This window comes from Haliotis rufescens, unplaced genomic scaffold (assembly GCF_023055435.1).
Source record: "Haliotis rufescens isolate VD_foot unplaced genomic scaffold, xgHalRufe1.0.p SCAF_4, whole genome shotgun sequence".
Taxonomy (NCBI): domain Eukaryota; kingdom Metazoa; phylum Mollusca; class Gastropoda; order Lepetellida; family Haliotidae; genus Haliotis; species Haliotis rufescens.
The window spans coordinates 47901702-47924983 of NW_025964112.1; the positions used below are offsets into that span (position 1 = coordinate 47901702).

Sequence of the window (23282 nt, forward strand, 5' to 3'; positions counted from 1 at the left end):
GAATATTATCAGAATAATATTATCTGTTTATTTGGTTATTTTGTATCAAGAAAGATGATTGCACGCCCTGGGTAGCCCAAGACCTTGAAGGCTAGATTAAGAAAGGAATCCAAGTCAAGTCTAGAATGATTTGGCAAGGCTAGATTGCCTCACTAGGCCCGGTAAAGCATTGTTCTGGGTTCCTTTCAGACTTTAATTTAAAATTGTAGATACAGTAAACTACGGTTATAACGAACACGCTTATAACGAACTAACGGATATAACGAACTGCCTTTTTAGTCCCGACTATATGCTGTAGTTATGCTGTATATATGCTTAAAACGAATTACGGTTATAACGAACTGAAATTAGTAGTCGCCTTGAGTTCGTTATAACCGTAGTTTACTGTATATATTCTTAAAAAAGATGACTTTAATCCTGGGGCATGTTAGTCTACACCCTGTTATTACTTTTTCTTTATCAGGGATCCTGACATAAAAATAGATAATTGAATAATAAAAATAAGTCGAGTTTGTTTTCATCTTGCATTCAACAAATAGAGAAAATTGTATTGTATAAGTATTGAGTTCGGTGGCAAGAGGTTTTACAGTGTTCGGTGTGAATTGCTGTGAAAAGTAAGGATATAGCAAAGGCATGTCAATGTTTTGATCAGGTCTACTGTGATTTTTCCGGATACAGGCAAGTCCCATGAACGCCGTAACTGACGACCTGTCCGAAGTCTGGGCTCGAAAATACAGTACACAATCTTAAATGGCACATGAACCTAAATGTTAGATACCTCACGTGCAGATTGTGCGTGAGAAATCTTATCACGCAATGACAACCGACGTGTGTTCGTTAACGTTAACTAGTTTTACCGAAGATAGTGTCACGTGATCGCATGACCTCCTCCCACTGTACACTTAAGCCAACTACAGGTTTAAGGGCACAACATACGTGCAGGTTGATGTGTAGCTTCCCAGATATATGACAGGGAACTTGATTATGAAATAAAGGAGGCATATGTCGTGTTTTCAGCAGACTGCTACCGGTAGGGCAGGACATGCTTACCCTTTTCGCGAACACCTTGTGTCATCACTGATTTTCATTTTCATCACTACTTTGCTTGTTTCGGCAGACATGGAGACTGATTATTCCGCAGTGTTGACGTTACATATTTATGAAACTTTAATTCCTGTAAATGTTCAAGTTGACTGGAAATACGTGTTTCAAGTTGCTAGAATTTATTTACTAGTTACCCCAAAGATCCTAAAAAGACAAATATTGGATATTAACTGACGATCAGCCGATACAGACACATTAAAGGAACACAAATCTAGACCCGTGAAGATCCAGGGTAGAATAGGTCTTCAGCAACCCTTGCTTGTCGTAAAGGGCGACTTTGCTTGTTGTAAGAGGCGGCTAACGGGATCGGGTGGTCAGGCTGGCTGACTTGGTTGATGCATGTCATCATATCCCAATTGCATGGATTGATACTCATGATGTCAATCACTGGATTGTCTGGTCCAAACTCGATTATTTACAGACCGACGTCATAAGGCTGGACCGTTCCTGAGTGCGCGTTAAAAATCAAACGAAATCAAAAACAAACAAACAAACAGAGCATTGCGTTTAATGGAGCCATACATTTATGAACCCAGTACAAACATGTATAACTCTTAGTCCTTGACATTTCGTTGACCTTTGATATGTGTTTGAATGTCAACACGACAACGTATTACTTATTTCCTGGTGATACCTGTCCGATCATTCTGGAGCTGGCTAGAGTCAAAATACACACAATTGCAAAACCTAGCAAACACCAAACGTGAAGTCGACAAGATGTCGTACAGATTAAACTATCTCCAATTAAATGACTAATTATGAGACCATAGAGTACTAGCATGTTGGAATTGCCGGCACATTTCCAAATCTGACCCACAAGTGACCAGAATAATCCCCGATGCACTTACTTATTTAGACTTGTACAACATGTTTGCTCAAGTGAACACACTTGCATTGCCTTTGCATGTGTTTGTGACAGGTGCCACCAGTGGGGCATGGTATGCTTACCTTTTCGCCAGCATCTTGTATAATCCCTAAGTTAATGTGTAGTCGGATTCGTACCTTCAGCAGAGATTTTCTTTTGAGTAAGGAAATGGTTTTGTAGCAACCTTCTTATGTATAGTGTTAATAAAATCAGAAACGTTTTACATAATAAACAACATGACTTTGTATATTTTTGTAACAATGCCTTTTTTTCGGACTTCTGGGTGTGTTTTGTTTTTACTGTGACAAGATCCAATTATGGTAGTAGGACACCCGAGCATAGACACTGGGGTGGGAGCCAACGCAGCCTGCGACACCCCAAGACGTGATTCCCGCTAGCTGACCATTGCACACCATCGGGCCACCACTGTCCCTCTGGAAACGATATAGAACGATAAATACATGGACAACGATCTTCTGATACGATTATTTAAAGGCCGATATCGTGTTGCAGGAGTACTGCTCTGGGGCGTTAGCTGGTGAGTGAGTGAGTGAGAGAGTGAGTGAGTGAGTGAGTGAGTGAGTGAGTGAGTGAGTGAGTGAGTGAGTGAGGTTTTACACCGCTTTTGGCAATGTTCCAGCAATATCACGGCGGGGGACACCAGAAAATGGCTTCACACATTGTACCCATGTGGGGAATCGAATCCGGGTCGTGGGCGTGACGAACGAACGCTTTAACCACTAGGCTACCCCACCGCCCCTAGGGCGTTATGTAACAAACAAAGTATCATTTTGGAGGATATTTCAATATTATCGTGTAAAGAACATATAACGCTAACAGACAAGTTAGAAAACTTTAAAAAACCCGAACCATGCTTACATGCCACGTATCGCACACTAACCCAAAAGAGTAGTTCACGTTATCAAATTTATGTTCGTATTCCTACTAATATCCGTCATCGGTTAATGCGCTATTATGTGACTGGATGTCTGGTCCATCACTTGGTTGTCTGGTTTGTTTACATGCTGGCGTCGCCGTTTGGTGTCAAACAACACATACTTCTCTAAGCAAATTAAGTGGCAGAACATGTTTACCCTTTTCGCGAACACCTGGTGTTATCACGGGTCTTCAGTGATTCATTCATTTAATTTTCCCCACTATTTTACCAATTACGCCCAATGGGATCTGTTTCTTCGGATAATTGACACTGTTTTTTTTTAGCGGACCGCCTCCATGGTCCAGTGGTAGAGCGTCCGACCGGAGCGCGGAAGGTCCGGTGTTCGATATCTGGCCGCGTCATACCAAAAGACGTTAAAAGATGGTATGTGTTGTTACCTTGCCTGGTTCTCGGCATTAAGGGGATAAAACAAGGACTGGTCGGCCCGAAGTCAGTATACTGTGTCTCTGAGTTGGGTGTTCGTGTTAAACTGCGGCATGGTATCTCAGTTGCCTGGCCCTATAAAATCGGCATCAATCTGGACTAGTACAAGCAGCCACATACACCCCCCCCCCCCCCCCCCCCACACACACACACCTCCCCCCCCTCACACACACACACACACACACACACACACACACACACACACACACACACACTAACACGTGCATGCACGTCGCTATCTAAGTGCAATAATCTTGGACGCGAAGTTAAACCCCATTTCATCTCATCTATTTTCTTACCCTGGCGTTGTACATAGTAAAAAGTAAACTTACACTGCAGGAGGCTTTGCCTGACTCGTAGATGCAGATGTGTCCAGAGTTGATGGCGGCACCACTGGCGCCAATCCATCTGCTGGCACAGTCGCTGTTGGTTATTACCGTCATTGTTACTTTCTGGAGGATGTCGGGGGTACTGCCATCTGCAGGAACAAACAGGTTTGTGTGTCCATTGTAGTGTGTAAATTCTGTATAGGAGGAGCTGAGCATTCAAGTAAAATACAACTTTAAATTAAGTCTCACCTGGGAGTACTCCCCATCCGGAGATGGTGCATCTACTTCCGGCAAAGTCATTGCTTCCGGAAGCCAGAGTGATGGTGCTGACAGCCGAGCTACTTGTGTCCATTGGGGTTTCAAGTCTAATGACAGCGATGTCGTTGGGAAAGCCAGCAGCATTACCGTCGTATTGGGGATGCTGGTGAAGAAGAACGTAAAAACGGTCAAATATATATGAAAGACTAAAGTCAAATAGTGTATTCAACATTTTCTATCCAATAGATTCAATCTCATTAAAATCAGATCCTAGTTCTCGCTGCCGCTAAACAAAGATCTGAGGACATCCCATTACGGGTCACGTCAGACCGACCTTGCGCCAAATTTGACCGACCAATGGAATGACCAATCAGAAGGCAGCTTTCTCGTGCTTTGCGGCACTAATTTCAAATTGGCGACTAGCTTCGAAACATATTTTGACAAATTCTCGATTACAAATGTGGAACCTGAACAAAAGAACATTCTGGACTGGCTAATAGATGGTCTAGATTAAATGGATTCAGTCGTTAAACCCGTAACTATCGTTCGGAGTTAAAGTTTTAGAGGTTGCATGATTAGAAATCACATTCCGACAGTCACTTTCATGATCTGGTAAGCGATGCTCTGATTGGTCGGATGAAAGGTCGTTCTGACGTGACCCCTGATGGGATGTCCTCAGATCTTTGTTTAGCGGTAGCGAGAACTAGGATCTGATTTTAATGAGATTGCAATAGATTTTGCCTAAGAACTTATCTGAATACAAAGAGAGAATATATCGGAATGGGAAAACATCTACACAACAAACTCACGTTGGTGTACGAGGTGACAGATGAGTACTGCTCAGTTCCATCAATGATGTTCACACGATGCATGCCAAATATAACACGATAATCGCTGGCGCTGTGGGGGTAAATGTTTCGATAATATTTTAATCGCCATGCTTGAGTAACATACTGTTTGAAATGAATAAGGGAACACTAAGTTTTAGACACAGTAAAATGATATGCTGTCATGGGTTCCCTGCCTTGTCTACCAAATACGCGTTGGAAACAATGCACAGAAAACACCTTTGATCTCAACATTTGATTCTGACATGTGTTGAATTTGTATGCGCGCTATTTCAAATGTACTGACAGTTAAGCTTATTTCCCTATATTTTTCATTGTTCCCTTATTCGTTTCCACCAGTTTACATTCATCACTGTAAATATATAAAGTCCTAGTTGGTTGAGTTGAGTTCTAAAAAACTAACAAAGACCACCACTGACACTGTCATTCAGAGGTAGTAACTTCAAATTTGTGAATGAGTGAGTTGGTTTTAACAACGCCTTTAACAGTATTCCAGTTATATCGCGGCGTGTCAGCTTAATGTGGGAGGAAAGCCCGAAGTGATGCAGGTCTCAGACGTTTACCACTTCGGTGAAACCCACGAGCACGGGTATGGTGCTGAAAAACCTAGAAACATAATCGGGTCGAACCGTGATTCGAACCCACAATCATAGGTTTCTGGCGTGCCCAAGGGACGCAACTCTGCACAGCGAATCGCGGCGCTTTAGACGACTGGGCCACCCGTGCCCTCTTTGAAACAAGAAACAACATTAGCGTTAGTTCTAATGCACGTGGCACTTGCAAGGTGCCTGAATGGTGTTTGATAATAGGTCCGTGCTGTGTACCTGTTGTAGAGACAGTGGGCGGCTGTGAGGACCTTGGTGGCGGTGTAGAGGACGCAGCCACAACTGTGGAACCAGCTGCCATCGCTCCTCACCTGAACACTTCCTTGCCAGGGGAACTCTCCTGGACTTGCATTGCTGCCTCCAGCAATCCTAGGACTGATTTCAGCCATGGCCGTAGCTATAACACACGAACGATGACTAATTATGGTTATAATCTTATAATTTTAAAATCATTATCATGGGTGGTCGTGCTCATTACACCGATGTTGGTTGGTTGGTTTGTTGTTTAAAGCCGCACTCAGCCATATTCCATCTATATGACGGCGGTCTGTAAATAATCGAGTCTGGGCCATACAATCCAGTGATTAATATCATGAGCATCGTTCCGCGCAATTCGGACACCATGACACGTATCAACCAAGTGAGCGAGCCTGACCACCCGATCCCGTTAGTCGCCTCTTACGACAAGCACTGGCTGAAGACCTATTCTACCGTGAATCTTCTACACTGAGGAATGGTATATTTGTAATAGGTATTTGATAGAGCTCATCATATAAGAATGAGCAGCGCCCTAGCACATAACAAGGCTGCAATATGGACATAACTAACTTCAAAATAAAAATAAATAAATACTTACCGGCCAAGGTGCAGAGGAGAATTGTCAGGAGAGCGTTCATTTCGCCTTCCCAGGTGTATAGTGAGATACGGAATCAGAGGGACTTATATACATATCAGAGAAATGCCATGCGTTATTTTCCCATTGTCATATCGAGGAAGTGGACACTTTTTTTTAACTCATGACAACTTTATGGCTATATTTTGAGAGTTAGAGGCAAGACAATATTTCACAATATTGATTGTTCACTTTAAACCATGTGACATCAATATATACATAAAATAATAAGTCAGAAATATACACACCACAACGTTGTACAGCAAAGAAAAACTCATTTAAAAAAATACCATGACACGGAAAGGTGTAACTATATGCCATGTTTACTTGCTTGTTTTTGGCTCCTGTATTTTGTTTTGAAGGGACACGTAGCCATCAAAATAAACCTATTGATCACAAAAGTTCCAATCTCAAGAAGCCGCCACACTGATATGTGGTTTTCGACAGACCATATGTCAATGTCGTTCCCCATGTGAATCCAAATGTATTATGTTTGAGAATTAATTTCTTATCGTGTTTCGGCCTTAATTCTATTAATTCAGTGAAATGTATAAGTCTATGTTGTCTAAGAAAAAAAACATATTAAAGAGGGCACTTCAGCATCTGGATTACGTCACAGTGGGTACACATAGCACGGCTGTCAAGTCACACGTGAACAATCAAAGTCAGAAATAAAAATTTCCTTTCACAAAATTATGAACCATCAAACGAAATGATTCGAAATTGTTCCAAAATACATTGAAGTGGACTAATAATACCTCACTTTTCCCGTTGCCTTAATAAAAGCATGACATGAAAACAGAAAGGCATATTGGCCATGAGTGGCCACTTTTGTTTTGTGTCATAGTCCGGCAGAATGATGACATGACCTTGCAATTTAGTGAGTGAGTGAGTTGGGTTTAACTCCGCTTTTAACAGTATTCCAGTTACATCGCGGCGTGTCAGCTTAATGTGGGAGGAAAGCCCGAAGTGATGCAGGTCTCAGACGTTTACCACTTCGGTGAAACCCACGAGCACGGGTATGGTGCTGACAAACCTAGAAACATAATCGGGTCGAACCGTGATTCGAACCCACAATCATAGGTTTCTGGCGTGCCCAAGGGACGCAACTCTGCACAGCGAATGGCGGCGCCTTAGACGACTGGACCACCCGTGCCACCTTGCAATTTAGACCCGCATGGTATGATTGCTTCAGACCTTACATATGATTAAATATCAGACGGTTCTTTGGCACCCTTGACGTTTGTGAAGAAACTTGTTCATACAAAACTGGACGCGTTTTGATATTCGGCACCATTTTTGTACATGTAGTTTGTTTGTTGTTTATCGCACTCAGCAATATTCCAGCTATATGACGGCGGTCTGTAACTATTTTTGTAGTTATAAACCTTTCAGTTTATATAGATATTCTTGTGGAAAATGAAATAATTTAGTTTACACTGGATCATGTGAAGCATTAAGCCCATTCCTGGTGCCTATTCTCATAATATTGCTGGGATATTGATAAAGGCGGCATGAAGATATTTGTGGGTGCAGTCAAACCGTAGGCCCAAAACTTGGACAATAGAGAAGATGATCCTGTGGAATGTCTTTCAGAGTGGACCGCCACCGTGGTCTAGTGGTAGAGCGTCCGCCCGGAGAGCGGAAGGTCCGGGGTTCGATTCCCGGCCGCGTCATACCAAAAGACGTTAAAAGATGGTACTTGTTGTTACCCTGTCTGGCGCTCGGCATTAAGGGGCTTAAACAAGGACTGGTCGGCTCGGAGTCAGTATACTGTGTCTGAGTGGGATATTCATGTTAAACTGCGGCATTGTATCTCAGTGAGCTAGCACTATGAAACCAGCATCAGTCCGGACTAGTACAAGCAGCCACACACACACACGTACATGCACGTCGCTATATAAGTGCAATAATCTTGGACGCGACGTTAAACCCCATTTCACCTCACCTCACCTCTTTCAGAGTTTGCATGACGTTGTCATTGGTAGAATGCACAATGTGGACAAGAGGAAACAGCACTGGAATCAAACCAAAGTCTGGCTGCCCTACATGTGGCTGTTCCCTCTGGTGAGGCCTAAAAACAATCCATTATATGTAAATATATATCGCCAAATCCAGAGAATAACAGTCTCGATTATCCGCTGAAACAGTGTGTGAGTGATTACGTTGGGTTTAACGCCGCTTGTAACAGCATTCCAGTAATATGACGGCGTGTCAAATACATATGGGAGGAAAGCCCGAAGGGGTGGGGGTCTCAGACGTTTACCACTTCGGTGAAACCCACGAGCACAGGGCCCACTTGCACAATGCGATCTTAGCGGTAAGATGATCGTAACCCCCATGCTTTAACATAGGCTTACAATAGTTGTAGCGCTAAGATCGCTTTGTGCAAGTGGGCCCAGGTCTGATGCTGAAACATGACGTGTGCAGTAAACATATGATTACATATTCGTCCTAATTATGTCTCCTTGGTTTTCAGAATAATATTATTACGACACATATAACCAATTTAAGGTCCACTCAAAAAGGACACCCGTGAAGATCCGGGGTAGAATAGGTCTTCAGCAACCCATGCTTGCCGTAAGAGACGACTATGCTTGTCGTAAGAGGGATCGGACAGGACTAGTGCCAATTTCTAATGCTGGACATGTATCAGCCCTCCTCGATTCTCTGGAGATCTGTGAAGATGCGGGTTAGATTTGGTCTTCAACAAGCCATGCTTGTTGTTACAGGCGACTAACGGGATCGGGTGACCAGGCTTGCTGACTTTGTTGATGCATGTCATCGTATACCAATTTCGTAGACCAATGCTCATGATGTCAATCATTGGATTGTCTGGCCCAGACTCAATTATTTACAGACCGTCGTCATGTAGCTGGAGTATGGCTGTGTGCGGCGTTAAACAACAAACAAACAACAGTCACTCAAAAGGGAAGAAAATAAACTTGAATGTCCTACCCATAGATATTCACTCAAAGTGTTATATAAAGAATAAGTTAACAAAGAAGATTGCATTATTTGGAAAATCCCCCCCCCAAAAAATTGTCACTGTGTAAAATATTCAAAATGCCTCGAAATCGACATTTGGCTATTGGAAAGTCTATATAGTCAGGGCACAGAGGGCGCTCTTGAGAGAAACAATTTCTCGATGGTCGATCTGGTACATAAATTATTCAAATTATTATATATCAAACCAAATCAAATAATGTAAATATTATCATCACGATGCTTGTATGCTTAATATACACATGACATGATGGTTATACTATTCATATCAAACTTTCACAATAAGCATATATCTGTATCTATTATAGATGATAATACGTTTGCTTTTTCCTATAATTTCCATGAAATATTTTGTTTGTTTTTCTATTGTTGTTACAACTTTTCCCATAACTAAATCTAAATAATTTTAACATTCTCTTATAATTCAATTTAATCCCATGCCACGCTGTTCATGGAGTGAAAGTTAAAGCCATATTTGGGCATTGTTGTACGTGTACAGTGTCTGTATACGTTACATGTACGTATACGTCATGATTGTGTTACAATAGATGTGTTGTGTTTGTTGAAGCTGTTATACGTGAAGTGGCTGTAAACTGCTACAGTTATGCGTAGGAAGTACTTCAAGGATAATCGTATGCACTTGACCTCAAGGTCAGTGGTACTCCCACAACTCCCCACACACGGTCTCCTAGGATGATAAGGGCCTCGCAGGTCAAGCTGACCTGTCAGCCACGGTGACGTATTGCAGACAAGTGCTTGGTAGCCGTACTTGACCACAGGAATGTTAGACTGACCCCGATATACCCACTCAGGGGGAAATACCATGATATCCGTTGATACATTTAAACTTCATCGTTGACGATATTTGGGTCTCTGTTTTCTTCCAGTGTAGACCTGCATAAGTTAGACTGACATCTAGTCTCTGAAATGAACACTTTTTTACAGATAAATACAGTTGTTAAATTAAATAACATATAACAAAAAGGAGCCAAAAGACTTTCTCATTTTCAGATCATACCTGATCCCCGATACTGCAGTAATCTAGACTTGCCAAATATTATAGACTTGCATGGGCTGTATTGGATATGTTTGTTACAGGGTCTGTATGACAGACTACTGCATGAGAACAGAGACCATATAATATCTATTATATGGTCTCTGATGAGAATACACGTATGCTTGTCTCAACCTCAACATATATTAATTTCTCATTTATATTTTTTCTGATGCTGATTTCATATGAAATATAGATAAGTGGATTTCCCTATTCTTTTTTCTTTGTTTGTTTGTTGCTCAAGAAATGGCGCAGGACAACCCACGACAACAGGTCTATAATGTTGAACAAATAGTTCGTACACGACATAAACACAGCATGACACTGTTCATCCGGAAACCGCAATTTCCGGACGAATACGTTTTAAATAATTCCCATGAATATGTCGAACGTAAACGTCCTACATATGATATTAAATCCATCTATTTAAAAGTCCGGATGATTTCCCTGGATTGACCGGGTCTCACTGTGCGCGGAGTATAATATTTAGCTTGGCACATTGACTAACATAGAGTTAATGCAATCTAATTACACACCTTTCCCTCCTTAGACAAAAATACCTCGTGCTGTATGGAACAGAGTTGGCTAAACCTGCATTTATATAATCTGGATTGGTTTTATGTAGAGGGGAATGTCCGAGTAACTCTCCATTCCTTAAAAATAATGGAGCAGAGGCCCCGCAGGGGCAGAGGCCCATTATTTTTAAGGAATGGAGAGTTACGAGGATATTCCCTACTTAAAACTCATCCCTACTTTTACAAAATATTCTGTAGTTGAAATATTTGAAAAATTCAAATGCTGCTTCAAGATCATGTACAGTTGACAAGCAACTCTCCTTCCTGAAAAATAATGGAGCGTTCAAACAATAGAATGACGTCACAGACGTGTTTTAATTTCATGGAAATACATATATCCCACAGTGATGGTGCAGAACTAGTTTGCCACTGATCAGTGACTTGCGTGTGTTAAATACTGTGATTATGTAACACCGTTTCTATAATACTTGCGGAAAATGATTTGCGACTCGGGTTTCTATTCTATACAGAAGGACTAGACCTTGGTTTGACATGATAATCGATATATATATTTGATAAAGCCGCTAATATATTTATGGTTGTTATAAAAACAAATCCGATATGATCGGGGCGTCTCAATGATTTTACGAATGCTTCTTTCAATTTTGAGCTATACCCATACTGTTCAGACCACAACGTCCAGTGACACCATTATACACACAGCAAGTCTATGAAATATACCATATAGACCACATTTTGTTAATATTATACCAAACCGTTAACGTTTAAAATACCGTTTCTTAACTGTAAAGAAACCAAGTCTACAATGATGTCTAGATTGCCTGAACTTTTAGTTTCTATTTTGTAGGGATACTAGTATATTTTAAATAGGATAACATTTTATGGGACTAAATGTTAGTCTAATGAATGCTGAAGATACCCACTTGCCGCAGACAGGTTAATAACAGGTATACTTCTATCTGATCATAAGGCGCAATTCATGTTTAATGTCTACTTTTATTAAACCATTACCACAAAGTGTTAACCAACCACCAGAGTTCAACAGGCACAGTTAACCCTAGGGGGGCTGAATATCGCCAGACCCCTGCCGATGACGAGGTTCACTTACCCTTAATCTACTGTAGCGAGTGTGTGTTAGTTATGCATGGTCGACGTCGTCTTATATGGTCAGGGAAAGTGTTTACAATATTGACACTACAACATTACGTCCCATTCCTTGTATGGTATGTTGATAGTAAAGTGATGTATTTCTATATCATTTCTTATCTAAATATCAGTATTTTACTCCAGATTTCTTAAGGCCCGACGAGGTCTAGTTATTATCACCACCACCACATCATCATCATCATCATTATTATCATCATCATCATCATTATTATTCGGAATGACGATGGCATTAGATGACAGTCGTATACACAGTAGTGATGTCACTCTTGATTGATTTTCTGTGTTTTTCGAGAAACACATTGTGATACAGCTTTTGGTGAACGAATTAAGTCTTGAATAATTGCTTTATGACTCATCGATCGATTACCATCCATAATGCGAGGTAATTATTCGCGTTGTTCTCTTGAAATTCTAATTCACAGATTGACGTGGAAAATATTTACACAAATCATCCAAATACATTTGTAGAAATACTCAACGAAAGCTATAAAAGGTGTGATTTACTTCCAAACCTAATCAACGCTCCTCGCTTTGAAGTAAGACCAGGGGCTGAAACCTGTTTTCTTTGTCATCCTGCATGCTGTGAACACACACACACACACACACACACACACACACACACACCTTCACACACATGTAGATCTCCACTAAAACACGTGGGGCACTATGCTCCCTGGACCGTGGCAATCTCAACATCAAGTTAAGATGGCGACTCTGTGTCATGTGATATTGTTTTATCGTCTGCTTCTCATGTTACTTTGGCGCTCTATTCTTGGTCGGTGCATTCGCTGCAGGAGCTTCTGACTATCGGTGCTTACTAATTTGGGATACTTCCAACTGCGTGCAATGCCGGTAGGTCACGTGACGAACCGGCGTTGTCATATTCGGAAAGACTACAACTTTCAAACAGTTGACATTCTCTTGTACGGAAGTTAGAAGGTGAATGAATAAATTTAGCACCGGTTGTTCACAGAGGCAGTTTTGTTCCCCTCCCTCTGATCAAGTTTCAGGAGTGAAACAGGCCGTTCACGTACGCTCTCTCGAGCAGACGAGAGTTGGAGCAGCAAAAGTTTGTAGCAGACGATATCGGGTCGCGTCTTTCAAGTGTGACTCAGGGAGGTTCAACGCTCGTCCTTTCAAGCGAGCTGTTGTGTATTTTCTACCTGTGGCTGATTGGCCGATCAACGCTGAAGGTGGGTCGAAGCAGGCTGACCTGGAAAGCAGCTTACGCGGAGTTGTGGGAGCGATATAGTTATGAATACTTTGTGAACAGGCTGGGACGGTTATGAATACATGCTTGTTCACCATCTACTGTTGTTCGGCGAGGTAGGAAGGTCGCCTAACCCACCGCCTGTTGGGAAGGGACGACACACGACGAAAGTGTGTGAACGCAGGAAACATTTGAGGAGTGTTGCATTGCAACAGTAGGCGGCTGTGGGATAGATACATCATCTGCATTTGCGATCAAGACCTGCCACGAGTTGCATGACAGCAATATTTCCGAGGGAAAACGCTATTCCAACCTAGTTCCCATGTTTGGATATTAACTACAGGTGCTATCAGAGGCTACGTTTGTAGCAGACGACACGGGACGATGAAACGAGAAGCCCACCTCTCGTGTCTTATTGTTATACTCGTTTTTGTAATAGCTTGCTCGGAGGCTTTGACATTCTATGGAGGCAACACAACGTATGCCAAATTTCCCAAATGGAATGCTTGCATCAACGCTTCTCTGAAATTCGAGTTCAAGTCCACAAGGGGCGATGGTCTGTTGATGTACACAGACGATAACGGACGATATGACTTCTTCCAACTTGCCTTGAAGGGGGGACAGGTAAGATTATGGATGAACGTGGTGGACGAAAAGGATGGTGTGGTTCAGTTGGTGGTGGGCAAGAACCTCAACGACGGCAGATGGCACAGCGTAGAGGTGAAGAGGAACAGAATGAACACCACCCTCTTTGTGGACAGCTACCAGAGTAGCATGATGTCCTTCGGGTCTGATTTCCAGTTTGGAGATATTTACGAAAATAATTACGTCTTCTTTGGTGGCATCCCTCCAGGATATGAGAATAATCTGAAAGGATTAGCCCTGCCATCGTCCATGTTCGAAACGCGATTCAGTGGAATGATTCGGAATATCCTTTACTTCAACTGCACATGTATACCCGTGCGTGCTGAGATGCTGGAGAGCAGAGATGTGTCTCGGATACCCAAGGAAGCATGTGAGAAGAGCAACAACTGTCCAAGTCACTGTGCGTGTATCAGTTTAGATGGAGGCCCTGGATGTGAATGTTTTGAAACTCGACAATGTGCAGACCGTAAGTTTTATACGTTTTCATAATGCATATACAGTAAAGTACGGTTATGACGACCAATGGACTACTAATTTTAGTTCGTTATAACCGTAGTTCGTAATAAGCATATATACAGCATAACTACAGCAAATAGTCGGGACCAAAACAGTAAGTTCGTTATATCCGTAAGTTCGTTATAAGCGTGTTCGTTATAACCGTAGTTTACTGTACTCAAACTTCAACTACTTGTATGGTACACACACATATTCCCACCTACATATATAACTGCGAGAAAACATTAAAACAGAGCGTTAAGTATTCATGCAGCTAACAGAAACCAATAACATCCACACAAAGGATTAACCTAAATTCATAATTTGTCCGGATAATCCTTGGTAAGATATTTACAACTTACGCAGATTTATGACATGACCCGTAATAATATTAAGCCACTTAGCTACCCGTGCCCTATCCAAGGTGCAATGAACAGGCTGGTCTGTATTTTGTGTTCAAAGAAGACCTGATACTCCCACACGCGTTCCCTTCAGCACACACTTATAACCTTGTCGACACAAACCGGCTACCTAGCACTCATCCTCAACCAATCAACGGGTAACTCCTTCTGATATTTCTACCATAAAGAGTCTATACATAATCAGTACATACGTTTTATGTCTTTGTACCAGTATAACACTATCTACTAAACACTGATCTACTGAACCAAGATTTACAATGCTTTGGAATGTATACTGTTACAGTTATAACCTTTCATTACAAAACGAAGTCCATGCTTCCTTTAGAACTGTTTTATTCAAAGGTGTAACTAAGCTTTGATAGAATTGTTTTGAAGGACCCATGCTGATTCCAAACACGAAATACAATGTCCTAACAAGTCATACACACGCTCATATCAGCTGCGGTATGATAACATAAGGTTTTATGATAAAGTAGTTTGTGTATCCTGTCACAGGAGCAATAGCTCCACAAACAGGAATGTCAACATCCCTTATTGACCAGGTGTGAAACGGGTGTTGACAGGCGGTGTCAATAGCTGTCACCACTGAAATTGACATTTTTTGGTTGTTACAGTATGCAATGTGAACAGAATCTATACATTGCAACAATTCATTATACCTTTTGTAATTAGCCTTATAACGGTTCATGCTAGTACTTATGGTCAAGCAGCATACAACCAAATTGAAACATTGAGACTAATTGCATCTTCAATGAATATATACACGGCAATGTTACCGTTGAAAATAAGGTATATAATGTCCTACCAACTCATTGACCACCAGTACATGCTGGTTCGAAACGACAACGCAATAATCCACCAAAGATATTTCTCCTACACCAATAATGAGTCCATACATTCATAGCATTTTTATTTGATCGCGAGTATAACCTAATATTCCTAACACCAGGACAAATGTTCACGCATACGTTTTCTATTTCAAGCTCAGCATATATCAAGAGCACAGCTGTTGACAGATAATGATATATATATATACATATATGATCCTGCAGTCAATATGGGTATGCATCTCAACAAGTGCACTACTTCATAACAAAACCTGTTCGTGGGTAATTCATACCTTATGACAAACACCCGTGAAGGCATATGGTTCCAGATACACATCGTCATGCCAGATTATAACATTAGACTCTGATCCTAAACAAATAACCAGGCATATAAAGTTTCTGTTACATCATAGTGTAGTTGTATGGCGTCAACATGATTTGTTCAATCTGGGTAGTGGCTAATTCTTGATCTATAGGACAGATACACTGATAATACGTACTTGTAGAGAATATGGCTTTACATGATAAATTAATCATTTGCTAGGAACATGTGCATTTTAATAATTATGTATTAAGATTTATTATTATTTATTTGCATTTGGACAAACTAAACCAAGGGACAGCTTGAACATGACCTTTTAATAGATATTGTATTTCGATGTTTAAGTTTGATATTACAGTACATTTTGAAAATCCATTGCTTTTAAGGTATTCTCCCCGGTAATGTTCCGTAGCGTTTTTGGCCAACCTGTTAATAGAGGATTAATTAATCCTTCACACCAATAAAGTACCAGAAGCAGTTTTTCGTCAACACATTGTTTACAAAGGATTATTCCATTTCGACTGTCCTAAATCTACACAAATGGTTTAACACACACAGCCCTATGATGTCAGGGACAAGTCAAGTACAAACTCATGTGAATGTAATTGATCGAACATGCACCTGACCCTAAACAGGACCAACACCCTCAGTATTGAACCATCTGTTTCAAGTCACGGTCTCCGACATGGGGCAGGTTGGTCCAGTTGGGTTTGTTTGAGCAAATATTGACCCTCCAGGCCTATTGTAACTAGAGTACTGCCTCAACATCAGGCCCATCCGCTTAACACAGCACTTATCAATTACAGGTACATGAGTACATCCAATTGAGCAGGAGCTGATTTGTGTCAGAGGGATGTTGTAGGATCACGTTATATCGTAAACATTATTCCCAAGTCAATGGGCTTAGATGGTCGAGTACTTAGAAAACCATGTAAGCTGTTTCGTAATACCATTGATCCTACATAGATATAGAAAAGGTTACATAGTGTCTCCATCCTTCAAAATAACAACAGAATATTACAACATGATCAAATCCATCAAGAGAAAAAGGGACACACTCCAAACGTTGAAATGTGACTTTCGATTTGATATAAGAACTCTGGCAAGATGGTGTCAGTCTCTGGTTCCATTGAAGTTAGGGTTCACCCAGCAACATGGTACATACTGATTTCTAAATAAAGCTTCAATAACTTTGAAAAACCATATAAATTTGATTCTTTCTCCATAGATGTATAGAAATTTGTAATTATGTGAGACAGATATTCACAAACATGCATGCATGATTGTACATTTTGGATCCACAGACACTATGCATGCATGATTGTACATTAGGGATTCCACAGACACAATGCATACTCATACTGAGACATGTATGAACGTCTTCTGTATAAATTCCAGGTTTCAGACAAATACCCGGCTGGGACCTTGGCCGTGGGGGTAAGCCAAGCTGTGTGCTAGACCAGCTGTAGGGGTTGCTCAAATGTTTGTTTTGCTTAATACCATAGAAGCAAAGCATGTTTGTAGATCGTAATACGGTACTAAACTTTTGATTGTGTTCGTATTTTTGTTTAGGCAAGGTCGCATGCCTTGTCATTTTGCAGGGCAATCAATGGAGTCATTGTTTACATCATCTGCATCAAAGTAATGTTTGTTACAAGGAGGCATGTCAAACATTGTGTATGTTTTTGAAATTGGTACGTAGTTGTCAGTCATTGATATATAGTTTAGATGTTTGCAGTGATCATGTCTTCTCATCGCAACATCTAACCTTCATCCCAGGACATCATATTCACTAACCAATGTACCAGCAGTCTCTTTAAAATTCAAAAGTCTGGGCATACACTGCCCATGTGTGTAGGACCTGCATATATGCAATTATCATTATATGTACACTGTGCCATTACAATACCTACATGTAATTCCAGTTCAAGGGAAAAGATGCTTTTGTACATATAATGCAACGCAGCGCACCTCACATCTTTCATTGATAATCATCCATGTATATCTTATTTTTGATTATGAAAGCAACATATTGTAAAATGGTTCAATGGGTTACAACTTTCCTCCGGTTTAAATTGCCATTTATTAACATAAATGTTTAAGAAGAGAGGTTTACGAAGTACATGTGTTACATTTGAAAATGCAGTTCTGGACAAGCATGGGGAAATGTATACATAAATACATTTCATTTTTTTAAAATACATAATTAATTTTCGAAATCCGAACTTTAAGATTCCTTTTGAGTGTCCTTGAGTTTTCGGTCCCATTTCCAAGCCATTTGGACGTACATTTACAACGCGAAGCAATCGAGACGGGCGTCTCCCCTCTTCAGCCCGTCGTGTGTTGCACGACACAATCGTTTCCTCAATTATCGCAATCGTACTGGTGTAAGAGAAAGAAAACCTGGACCCAATTATGATATTTTGAATTTCAAATTTAGAACCATCCACTACGTTTGAAAATGTGAAGTTTGAAAAGGACAAATGTTATTCTTCGTGGTATTTCCAGATTGACCCGACGGCTTGGTATTTTTTAATGACGTTCGTAAACAGATAGGTTAGTTAGGACAACAGCCCAGTGCAGCTCATCTTTGTATAACAAATGAGAGGATGTTTAACTTTGTGATGCACCATGATGAAGGAACCCCGCTGCTAATGTAACACATGGTTCGTACTCTGCAACACGTGGTCTCACAGCGGCTAAATCAATGGACATACAACTGTCCATAAATCATCTGACACACACTGACTGCAATATGAATGGAATGTATGACAAAGGAGTTTTAGTGTATACACTATATTAAGTTTATTAAATAAGAAACATACCGGGCTGTCATATTTGTAAAATGCATATTTATGTGGCCATTTCAGATTTAAGCTAACCCAAAATAAAACAAAGTTGTTTTCACGGCATATACAAATGTTCATGTCACGAGTGGTCACCTTTTCATATATAAATAGTTCGAGAAATCAGTGAGCATTAGCTGGAGCATTGCTTGGAATTACAAGTAGACATTCAGAATATTGGTTCAGCTGAACGCTCAGATAAGAGAGGGTCGTTATCACAGACATGTGCAAATTCGTTCAAGTGTACAAGTAATGGCTTGAAGAGATCAAGTGTTCAGAATTCCGATGTAGTTTGCCTGTTTCATTTTTTACCCAGTGACATGTGTAGTTCCGTGAGTGGCAGTTTTGACGTGTATTCAGGATATTCTTTTTACTTTTCCCGAACACCTGGTGGCATTGATTTTCAGTTATCCTTTCACATAATTGTCTTTGTCTTTTACGCCCAATGGAAGCTGTTGTGAGCAAATTGTGACTTGTAATACCCTAGAGTTGACGTGTTATATTTGTAGTCAGTAATTAGGGTTTGTATTGATTACTCTCGCATACATTTCGACTTGCATTATTCTGATGGAAGAGGTGGAAGAAAAATAATATTGAGCATAGGAGATAAACATTTTTGAACAAGGTGGATAAACGATAAAGAATGAGGGAAAAGAGTTGAATAATATGGATGAAGTAATAAATGATAATAAATGGATAATTTATTATCGCCTATGGGACAAAGCGGGATAAAGCAAGCGTGACATGCTACATATATACATATTCTTGCAAAAGAAGTAATGAACAACGACGAATAATAAACACAGAAGCTTAAAAAGATGCGTTGCTGCACAATACTTTGTTAACTTATCCAATGCACAAACGTCTTTTTTGGATGGAATCTACAAATGCGATGTTTCTGGCGACAAATGATAAGTATGAAATGCGTGGTGAGTCACTAAAACACCCCCCTTCCCAATCCCAAAGAAGTCATTGCAGGGCACATACATGTAGCGTTGGGAATCATAAGATAAACCCGGAATAACATGGCAGTGACGTTGTCATGACGACAATGCCTCAGTGCCAAGAGATCGGAAGGTTCTATGAAGATACCATCATAGTTGACTGCATACCAAGTCCTGACTATGGCACATACAGGTTGCGGCTGTTTTTGGCAACATGAGTATTTTGCGAATGTCAGCAAGAAACCTATATCTAACGGTAAAGGACAATCCGTTCCATGATCGTCGGCTCCAGCATCATTCGATGCGAATATGATCCTCGGCGCTCATGGCTTTCACAGAAGTGGTAAAGGTCTGAGACATGACTTTTCTGGTGCCGTAGTTAAATGAAATAACTCACTCATTCACTCGTATAGGTGTGTGACCATGTTTCAACACACAGCATTGTTCGTCTCAGACAACGAATACATCCATCACCGTCACACTAAGCTGAATAGAGCAGGAAGCAGGTCAACAGTCATGAATGTCATACCTGACGTTAATACCCATCTGACATTCTTGACCGCTGGTCAGAAATAACCGTGTCAATGAACGTGCCTCAAAAGGACGTCGGTATCTTTGAAACATGTAATGATGAAATAAATAAGTGTTACGCGTACAAATTGATTTAGTAAACATAAATAAACACTGTGAAAATATATAAAAGAAAGATAGTTGTTTATCGTGGCACATGTACGTATTACTTACAACAAACCTTTGATATATTATGTCATAACGTAATCCTGATGTATTGCACCTTAGTTTTAATGAGATGGTGAATTTGATAAGCGTTCTCCATCGCCTAGCAATAACATGAGTGACTGGTATAAGGATGAAGTATAAACGTTCTTGTGTGCATATGTTGTGAGGAGAAACCTGGGACGTGGATGCCTATCTGGCGATGCAATTTGTGTCGGGGTAACCAGGTGTTGTAGTCCTGTACTGCTGCATTCCTACAACGAGAAGACGCGTATCCCCATACAATTTGGGAAGACATAGCCTCGGCATGACTTGCCCTATAGGATGACGAGAGGGGAGGAGGTGTGTGTGTGTGCGTGTGGTTTGAGTGGGGAGGGGAGGTGATGGTGCCATATGGGTTAATGAGAATAACGCTCGAGGAGACTCAGGATCCCCCATATAAACATACTCAGCTCCAACAGGATACCACAACATGCATCTCGAGTTGTTTCATTTTTTAAACCCCAGGCATATGGATTCTGTAAGTTAGGATTTTTTTTGGTTTTACTGCAATGAAAGTGCTAATTATAGGAACATATTGACAGTTGAATGATTTCGCACATGGCTTTGGTACGATGAACTATTGCCGCCTGCAAATGTCCAATCCATGTCCAGCATCTTGTAAACAGTGAGGTTCGGAGACCAAGACTGATAGCCTTTGAAAGTGAACGTTAACAGTGATGATTGGCAATGGGAACTTGAAGTGCTGAAATAATGAAAGCCCATTATGGAGTTGGAGGGTCATATCACCGCGGGTGACCAATACTTTGCATTGTTTTATAGGATCATAATCAGTCAGCTGCCTCCTCTGATGAATCACCAGAACTTTTATGACCACATACCTGTCCTTGTTCCACTAGGCGGTGGAGTAGCCTAGTGGTTAAAGCGTTCGCTCGTCACTCCGAAGACCCGGGTTCGATCCCCACATGGGTACAATGTGTGAAGCCTATTACTGGTGTCCCCCGTCGTGATATTGCTGGAATATTGCCAAAAGCGGCGTAAAACCATACTCACTCACCCCATATCATGGTGATTAAGAAATGACATCCGTACATGCCTACTAATCCGAATTTATTATTACAACATCAAATTAAGACATAAATCCAATTTTCGGTATGCTGTTATATTACCCCAAAATAATCCCTCGAATAAAATCCTAGCGTGTATTATACACTTGTGTCTATTTGTATATGTATGTGCGTCCTCACATTACTTTCAGGTATTACTTTCACCAAACACTAAAAATCCCGTAAATTAGTTAAGGATGGGGAGATACGACGACATTCCTGAACCATCCTGAACATCGCTGGGCGACAGACGTGTCCTTGCCAAGCTTGTTGGGCAGGATACAAACAGGTTCTGATGTTGGCTAACGAGAACGAGGGATAACCTCCAGACCGTAACTACTTCTCTATTACAACATACGGGTTCAGCGTACCTTCTGAACTGGAATACGCTACCCATGAATACAGATGCATATGTTCATAGAGCTACCTGGCCTTGAAGTGAAAGCATTTAATTAAGCTTCACATCAACAAGCTTTTCAAAAAGTAAATATATACGTGTGAGGAATTTAAAACTTATATACAGCGTTTACATTTCCCCTTACGCTATTATGTTTTTATCAAAACTAGACATGAACTGGCGCGGTTTTTTCTATTTTATGATCTCTGGTTTAATACAGTCGCTGTGGGATAAAGTGAATTGAATGTCTACTCTGAACTTTTAGACAAGGGTTTTAGTCGAATGAGGTCGTTGTACTATATTTGTCTTGTTTCAAATGTGTGTTCCCGGGCGGTCAGATTATAAAATAGTTGAATCATTGCTTTGATATGAAAATCTGACAACAAAATCATTCAGTTGTACAGTCTCAGAGTGATGTCTTTGAAGGATAGTCATGTTTCTAATCGAGATAGCCGCGGGCGTTTTGTAGACGGTATCGTACAATCTCCCGCCCCCGTATGTATGACGCAAGGGGGTTGATATGTCTGATTTCCATCATACGTATTTATGCCTGGCGAGGCCTGCAGATGTCTCAACCCCCCGCCCCCTGTGAATCAGTTTCACGTGCAATATTATGCTTGAGCATGTGCGCATTCCTGTAGCAAGTCCAGTGAAGGGGATCAAGTCTTGTACCGTAATCGGTGTTTATTTTCTTCGTATGTGCCTCCGCAAAATACTTCACTGCACACGCCAAAAGGCATTACTATTTGTTTTAGAGTGTTCGCCTTTTCGAGGGATGATTAAATGTGGACTAAGAATTTATATGAGCTTCTAGTAACCTCGTGTCATTATGTTGACCTCATTATGTGGAAAATGAGGTTATGAGTAACGAGTATAAGAGTAAAATAAGTTAACTAACTCAATTAACTTTAATTGAAAAGGCGCCTTGAGATGAGATAGACTCGAAGAGGCTTAGATATATCATCTTCTTGGAATACAATATGTCTCTTCCGGCTTCCTTATATTAACCCATTAGCACATATGTTTGTGTTACCATGAAATTCTGATTAAATGTTTAGTTAGGCCATTAATGGTAACAGCGCACCACCGAAAAAAAATGAATTCATGAAATTTTAATACAAAATCATGTTTTTAAAAAAACATTTCCGCCAAATGAATCGTCTCGCCATGCAGACAATACCCTATTTGATTGCCATCACAGATACCGCAGCAGTGATCATTCAGTTTTTATTCCCTGCTCCATGGGAAGTATGCACCAACTCCCTGGGAAGTATGAATTCAATCTGCT

General features: G+C 40.7%; 2 protein-coding genes across 6 annotated transcripts in view; one reads left to right on the forward strand and one right to left on the reverse strand.

The window, feature by feature from the left end:
• Positions 1–1596: 1596 nt before the first annotated feature.
• Positions 1597–6305, reverse strand: LOC124152845 (chymotrypsin-like serine proteinase). Its single transcript, XM_046525898.2, has 6 exons — positions 6247–6305; positions 5610–5787; positions 4747–4837; positions 3929–4100; positions 3683–3828; positions 1597–2403 (listed from the first exon to the last, which is right to left on the reverse strand). The coding sequence occupies exons 1-6, from the start codon at positions 6284–6286 to the stop codon at positions 2266–2268; spliced, it is 765 nt and encodes a 254-aa protein (XP_046381854.2). The 5' UTR covers positions 6287–6305; the 3' UTR covers positions 1597–2265.
• A 6629-nt stretch (positions 6306–12934) lies between these two features.
• The window catches only part of LOC124151760, a 99483-nt gene continuing 89135 nt past the window's right edge, over positions 12935–23282 (forward strand). For 2 of the 5 annotated variants that reach the window (XM_046524399.2, XM_046524424.2), the window contains exons 1-2: positions 12936–14366; positions 17365–17403. In XM_046524399.2, the coding sequence (XP_046380355.2) occupies positions 13640–14366; positions 17365–17403 (766 nt within the window). In that variant the 5' untranslated portion in view covers positions 12936–13639. Of the gene's footprint in view, positions 14367–17364; positions 17404–23282 lie in introns of all 5 variants that reach the window. The other 3 variants (XM_046524422.2, XM_046524407.2, XM_046524415.2) reach the window with 3 other exon arrangements.